Here is a 7,760-nt window from a genome sequence, read left to right on the forward strand (position 1 = left end):
TATTAAATTATTATAGCACCACCTGCTGCCCAGCTCCCTGCATTCCAGGTTTTATATCACCTGGCATTGTTTTGGAGATGATGATGATGATGATGATATTTATACCCTGCCCATCTGGTTGGGCCTCCCCAGCCACTCTGGGTGGCTCCCAACAGAATAATAATAATAATAATAATAATAATAATAATGTGATAAAACAGATAATACTTAACAAACAAAATAAAATAGAAGACTTTGATCTGCTTGACTGCCAGCCGTCAAGTGTGAAGTAACTGGGTGTTAGCGTTGAGTGGTGAGAGAGAGAGAGAGAGAGAGAGAGAGAGAGAGAGAGAAGGAATGAGAATGTGTAGCCCTATAAATCCATCTTAAGTCTGACTTGGCTTTCTCCCCCTCTTTTCTGCAGTTATAAATGCCATCATTGACCCAAGTGGAAACTTGGATGTGCTCGCCAATAACAAAATGTCTTCTGCTGCAACACAGTCTGTGGCGGCTAAAATCAGGACTGCTAACAACATTTCCGGGTCCATGTTGGAGGCGTTGTCTCCTGTCAAGAAGAGAAGTTACGTTCAGAAATCAAACTTTGGCTCTGCTAGCCTGCAGGATGCTACGTTTGTTCCGGATGGGGAGAAATACGTGATCTAGCAAGAAAGTTTTCTGTCACTTTTCCTCTTGTATGTAATTTGCCGTGGTGTTAGTATTGTGTACGAGTGGTTGTGGGGAAGTCCGTGTGGAGCAGTTGTTTAGATTGCTAACACATTGCACAAAAGAAAAGGAAAAGAAAAGGTACAATCTCTGCTGTGTGAGCATGAATGGCGGGCCTATGTATAGGCCTTTTGGAAGGGGAAAAATTGGACTAGCACTGTGGAACAGCACATACTCAGCACAGAGGCAGACTCTGGTTTTTTTATTTTATTTTAACAGAAAGCAAGTGATGCATAATTTCTCCAATGTGCCATAGCAAACAGGCTTTGCGTATTCTTCACTCTGTACTGCCGAAGCTCTGATATGTTACTGTATTTAGCCTGTTTATAGCTGTCTGTTTTAGTTGTATAGAGGCTCCGTTTTGAAAATGTACCTTTTGGGGGCACTGGCTGGCTGTTGCTGTATATTTAATTTTAAATACAAATCGTTAAATGGTTCAGCCAAAACTGATTTCCCCCCCCCCACGCTTGTCAGCTGAGCAATGCACCATGGAAGTCTTTTTTTTTTCCTTTCAGAGATCCAAGAGCAGTTAACTTGCAAACATCTCCAAAAAGGAAACCAAGATGACATTGAATCATTCCGCTTCCAATCACACAGCTTTTACGATTCCTCTGGGAATGTGTAATAAAGAGTACAGATGATGGAGAGGCAGTGATTAAGTTCGCATTTTTGATTCCCTTATTGTAATCAGTAAAAGAGAGGGTGGGGTGAGAAATTCAGGTGCAGAGGAGGCGGCAAATTAGTCACAAGGTCAGGATTTTGTATAGTGAAGTTGCCAAATTTGTACTATTTCATGGCAGTTGTTTCATAACCAAGTTTTCGGGTGGTCAAAATGTGTTTTTAATGCAGTCCACAAAGTCTCCTGTTTACGGCATAGAATTCTGAAGGCGCTAAAGAATTGAGTATTCCATGTGTGAGCAATTAAGATTTTGATCATAACTCACCACCCTGTGCTTCTAAACCTCATTGACATGCACAGGAAGTTGAAGAGTGTAAGAGTTGAGCTGCTTTTTGCACTCACAGGAATCCTGTCTTGAGCCTCGTTCCTCACCCTGCGAGGCATGCTAAATGGAGGCCTCCTTCATAGAGCTTGAGGGGTGCAAATTGAGGATTGTCTCATGCAGCTCTGTTGAGCCAGCAAGTCCCCAGGCTACTCTTTTGTGCTCTAGGAAATGGCCAGCTTGTCAATCATTTGGCAGCTTGTCAATCACCGATCGCAGGCACGGCACCTTCTGCAGTACCCCAAAATGCAGGCTGGCAATAATAAAAGTTGCCACAAATCGTGGTGAGATTCCAATTTTGTACTGCCTTACGTTGATCGCATGAATGTGGATTTCGGGAGTCCGTCTTAGAAGCATCCCACCTGGGGTTTCCATAGGTGGGTTCAGAGTTCACCCTCGTGTTGTCTCTGTTACCTTATTTGGTCCCATTTTGTATGTCGTGTCAAGCATTCCTACCAAGATGAATGGGGAATTTGAGCTGGCAAATCCGGACAAACTGTAATGGTGAATGTATTGCTCTCGCTCTCCTCCTGCAACACGCACAAACAGCTGGAACCTCAGTTTACTTCAAGCACTGTGGCCAGCCTGTCACTGTTGAATCCAGATATGTGAGCCCTTCTGGCTAGTAAGGATTAAGTGAGTGAAGTGGCTGGCTTTTAAATACAGTATTATTGAAATGATCTTAATACTTCCACCAATACAATCTTGGATAAGGCCAAGGATAGTTTTGCAGCAACTCTGAGGTGTATGCTAATAAAAACACAATTTTTAAAATAATAATAATAATTTTAAAAATTCATTATTTCCCACTCCTACTTGCCAAATTAGTGCTTGCTGACTGGGAGGGGGCTGCACTTATTGAGATGCCAGTGAATTTTTTTTCTATTACAATATTCCTCTTTTGCCTAAGTAGCTAAAAAAAATAATAAGGAACGTGCGTCTTTATTGTGAAAAAGACAGTACTGAACTAGCTTGGCCTTTCCCAACCCAATGCTCTGCAGACATTTTGTGTTACAACTCCTGGGGGTTGATGGGGGTTGTAGGCTAAAACATCTGGAAGGCTGGGGAAGGCTAAGCTAGGTGGACCTAATGATGCAAACCAGCACCATCTATGATTTCTGGTGGTAGAAAGATCATTCTTTTTAGAACTGACTTCTGTAGTCTTGGGTTCTCCCCCAGTTATGTATACTTAACCCCCATCTCTTATGGGACTTATGTGGGTAAGGAGAGAAGACAGGAAATCTAAGCAATTGCAGTTAGAACATCTTGGGCATTTGCAAAGAGGTAATGCTCTTTATCCTAACGACTGTTTGCTAGGTTACTTTGTTGTGTTGCTTGCTTAGCAAACAGGTTATCTGCATGGCCCTGGCAGTTGACAAGGAGAATTTCACTACTCCCCGGTCTGGTTGGGTTCCTGACAAGGTGCAAATGTGGAGTCAAATTCCCTTCATCACTTGCCAGAGTGATACAGAGGACTGTACATACAGCCCTGCAATAGCTATTTATGAAGCAGTAGGTTTCATGTATTCATCCTAAGTCTGTGAAATTGTACGCAAAATGTCTTAACGCTGCCGGGGTAGATCTCGTGTCCATCTTTTTGAAAATGAATGAAACTGAATGATTTTATGGGGGAGGGGCGCTGTTAGTCTGATGATCCCCAGTTGCTGTAGATGGGGGTTGGGAAAGGGGGTTGTGGTGGTTGTTGTTGTAGGTGGGAACCTACTGGTAATGTGGGCCTGGGGATAGTGGCTGTATTCAGTAGAGAAGATGGCTAGTCTATTAAATGGAATTTGTTTAAAACAATGCTATAAGATGGCAGGAGGCAAAGTGGTCTGGCAAGAGAACAACATATGCAGCCTCCCTGTGTTTCTCTAACGGCTTGTGGAAGATCCATGATGTCTAACTGGTTTTTAGTTTTATGGCATGTGTCTTTCTTAGATCAGTTGGTTGTGTACCTTAGAATGCTGCCATTGCTGTAGAGACACAGCAGTAAAGGTTTCCAAAGCTTTTTCTATTTACAGAAGGACCCAGCAAGTTACACATTCAGTTATTTAGGTCAAATCCACACCATACATTTAAAGGGCATGGCTTTCCTCCAAAGATTCTTGGGAACTGTAGTTTTAGCCTTTCCAGAGGTACGATTCCCATCAAACTGCAGTTCCCAGGATTCTTTGGGAGAAGCCATGTGCTTTGAATATATGGTGTGGATCGGACCTTCAGTTCCACATGGGGGGTGGTATTTGCCAACTCAGCTTAGGGTGCATCCAGCCACGTTGAGGAGATGTCAACTGTTGATCTCGGCATGTGATTAGCCGAATTGTTCCTGTCTGTGAAATCAATAAACCACATGGGAATGGTGGAGCACATCAAATTCACCTAAACACCTACTTCAGACTGGGTTGTCCCACAAGAGGCTGAGAAGAGGCTGTAACCTGGGCAATGCTTGTTTGTATCCACTTGGCTTTTTAGGCTGAGAGATTATTAATTTTTTTTGCCTCCCCCTTGATAAAGTTATTCAGTAATATATTCCAGGACATTATTCCAGGACTTTGAAGTAATGAGCAAACCCAGAGGAGGTGGCTGGATCACACCATCGTTTCACTTCCCCAGTTCTTCCCCATGATCAAACAGAGATGCAACACAACTCTTGTGTTTGCCAACACCAAGTCCAAATGTGATTCTCTCTTAATATAATGCTGTATTTTTTTTTTTAACACAGGCTTAGTTTGAACAAGCTTAGAACACCCTTAGGGAAGGAGGATAGTATCTGCCAACTTCTTGGATATTCCCACATAGGTTGTAATGCTTTCGTAGGGTCTACAGATGTAGACCCAAACTACACTGTAGTTTACCTTTTTTAAAAAAATAAATCTGGGCTGTGGTCCTGTCATTCAGGTCTAAATGTGAGGTTTTTTTGTGTGCACACATGCTAGGCAGGTACTACATTTACATGTGGATATTCTCTTGACTCTAGCATCTGGGTGGCAAAGGGTGATCCAGTCTGTTTTCCTACTGCACATTGCATTACAGGTTAATCAAAACAGGGCCTGCAGCTTGGGCTGTATTAAATTGTCACATGTAGTTATGCCAAAGAGGAAACCTTATGACTCTAAACTCTGTCCAGCTTTGGGTCCCTCTGACATATACATACGTAAATCCCCAGTTTTATGCTGCATACTCTTTGTTAAGTCTTTGTCCTGATACTTCTTGAGTAGTCCAGATCCTATTTACTTTAGGGTGTCAACTTTTGTGGTTTCTTTCTTTCCTAGAGTGTCTCGGGATTAATCCATTGGCTCAATGATCCCTTCCTGTTTTCACGTATATTGTCATGCTCTGTTTTTTTCTTCTTCAAATGTTTATGCTAAACATCTATCTTTGGCTCGTAAGTTTTCAGAGAAATAAAAAGCCCATATCCCGTTGAAATTAAGTGGTGAGGTGGGTATCAGTTTGCCTCAGGATTCTTTCTGGAAACTGAGCTTGGTTCTATATGTTGCGGGGGGCGGGGAGTGAGTTTTATTTTGGGTATGTTAACATGTTACATTCTTGTTGTTCATAATGATGGGATGGATGTATATATCTGAGAGTGAGAGAGTGAGCACACCTGGTTGCATTGAGCATATAATATGCAGCCTCTCACTCTCATGCTGTTGATGACGACAAAGCTGAATTAAGTGGCAATTCGCAGGACCATTTTTAACCAGGTCAAAGTCTTTGCACAAGTTCGAAGCACTCTCTTCCAACAATTCGGCATGTGCCTAGATGATGAGTCCAAGATGTTTGAGATTCACTCACCCTGCAGGGTTCTACCCCACCCCTAAATTCTGGAGCTTTGTTCACAGGTTCAGTGACCAAACATGTCCATTGGGGGGAGGTTGGAAGTGGAATTGGCTTGTGTTGATGAACCTGAGAAAACGTGACCTGCAAATCAGCTGGGGCGTGGGGAATCTTCACACATTACAGGCAAAATAACGTTTGTCACGGGAGCGTGCACTGATTGTATTAGCATGGTAGACCTATTCTCCTCTTTTCCTCTCACACACACTTCGTTATTTTGGGATGCACTTAACAGGTCTTAGGTGTAAACCTAAAACCCATAATGTGTGAATGGCCCCCAACTCATCCTTCAATGAGTTAAAGAAAACGTTTACAGATTACCTACTTTAAAGATAAAAGTGTATGAGTGCATAGATGCTACTGATATTGGTAAACTGATGCGAGGTCTTTCTCTTTTATTTTGAATCCAGCAAATGTATACATTGCAGCTGTAAAATGTACATTAACTACCTGTTCACTTTCTGATGTGCCCCTTGCTGAATTGTGCCTAACTATATGCTGTTGTTATGCTGCTGAAATCATTTTCTGCTGTTCAGAAACACACACAAACTGTTCATGGAGTCATTCATTCCATCTGCATGCGACACAAATGCAAGCTGGGCTGTATAGCAGAAATTCAACTTTGTATAATTCAAAACTGTTTCAGTGACTTGTCTTTTCTTTCGTTTCCACACCCTCTCTTGAAATACTCTGTATAATTTTAATCCGGAATACCCCTGTCAATTCGTACATAGTGGGGCATTTCCCATCCTCCCTTATTTTTTCTTTTCTTTTTTTTAAAAAAATGGTAATTTATTTCATTTGGTTGATAGGCAACTTATCTGTATATTTTTGTTCCAAGGTGATGTTGTGGATGTCTTTAAAAACAAAATAAATTGTTATTTTATATAATTTTATCATAAATTTGCTATAATAAATCATTCTTTTTTGTTTTCCACGAGAGGTTTTCTTTCATCTCCAAAAATGTTTTCTCAAGTCCTTTTAATAAATTGAAATACAGTGGTACCTCGGGTTAAGAACTTAATTTGTTCCGGAGGTCCGTTCTTAACCTGAAACTGTTCTTAACCTGAAGCTAATGGGGCCTCCCGCTGCCGCCGCGCCGCCGCTGCATGATTTCTGTTCTCATCCTGAAGCAAAGTTCTTAACCCGAGGTAATATTTCTGGGTTAGCGGAGTCTGTAACCTGAAACGTATGTAACCTGAAGCGTTTGTAACCCGAGGTACCACTGTAAACGTCAGGGAAAGGATGAAAAAGGGGAAAAAATATATACACCTCAGTTTTGGGAGCACAGCCAACCTGGATCAAATGTAAATTTGGGGGAAGGCCCAGATGACTATGATGGCTAGTGGCCTTATCCTTTGATACAAGAGTGGAGAGCCTCAGGTTCAGGGAACAAGCACAGTACTCCAGGCCTCCCTAACTGGTCCCCAGGGCTTTCTCTAAGCTTTGTATCCTCTCCCCAAGCTGCCACACTCCTGACTGGCCCTGCTCCACAACCTTGAGGGCTTCCCAAGAGGAAGGTTGCAGAATTATGATGAAGTTGGGGATGAAAAGCGATGGATGGGGGAGCGAAAAATCAGTTTGAAGAGAACAGAGCATGCTCAGCGTTCACATGTTGATGGGGCGGGGGGGGGGAGGAAATCTGAGGGTGAGGCAGAATGGAATGGAGTATTCTTGAAAGGGGGGTGGATGGCTGGGACCCTGAACAGAAGAAGTATTCCACATTTTGTTGCAGGTCCTACTTGTTGAACTCTTCCCCCTGACTACTGTAATCTCCTTTCTAGCCTTCTATTGTGTCATTTCTATTCATCACCCTGCCGCCCGATTCCTTCCCCACTCCTTAAACTCCTACACTGGCTTTATGCTCTCTTCCAGATCGAGCACTGATTTGGGATCTTGCTTAAAACCAGCTTTTGCTAGACGGCATCAAACATGGGCATTGCAAAGGGGTGCCTCAAGAGGAAAATTACGTCCTCCCGACCAGCCCCTGTTTGTGCAAAGTGCTATGATTTGCTTGTGGTGTTTATTCTCATCCCACAAAGTACTCTGGCAAGCAGGTTTTTGCAGCCTTTCAGAAACCTGCTGAAAATAATATACTGTATTTTAATATTTTGTTGGAAGCCACCCAGAGTGGCTGTGGAATCCCAGGTAGATGGGTGGGGTATAAATTAATAATAATAATAATAATAATAATAATAATAATAATAATAATAATAATAATTT

The 7,760-nt window shown here is 42.3% G+C and overlaps 1 protein-coding gene and 1 long non-coding RNA gene across 6 annotated transcripts in view; both read left to right on the plus strand.

Annotated features, from left to right (window-relative positions):
* The window catches only part of CEP170B (centrosomal protein 170B), an 80,478-nt gene extending 79,571 nt beyond the window's left edge, over window positions 1-907 (plus strand). For all 5 annotated transcript variants that reach the window (XM_081191045.1, XM_081191049.1, XM_081191048.1 and 2 more), the window contains one exon: window positions 404-907. In XM_081191045.1, the coding sequence (XP_081047171.1) occupies window positions 404-642 (239 nt within the window). In that variant the 3' untranslated portion in view covers window positions 643-907. The remainder of the gene's footprint in view (window positions 1-403) is intronic.
* Window positions 908-1,815: 908 nt separating this feature from the next.
* Window positions 1,816-6,474, plus strand: LOC308587499. The gene is made up of 2 exons (XR_014008415.1): window positions 1,816-3,477; window positions 3,523-6,474. It is a non-coding gene; the product is annotated as an uncharacterized lncRNA (long non-coding RNA).
* Window positions 6,475-7,760: the final 1,286 nt, after the last annotated feature.

The sequence above is a fragment of the Podarcis bocagei genome (genome assembly GCF_964188305.1).
Source record: "Podarcis bocagei genome assembly, chromosome: 1".
NCBI lineage: Eukaryota > Metazoa > Chordata > Lepidosauria > Squamata > Lacertidae > Podarcis > Podarcis bocagei.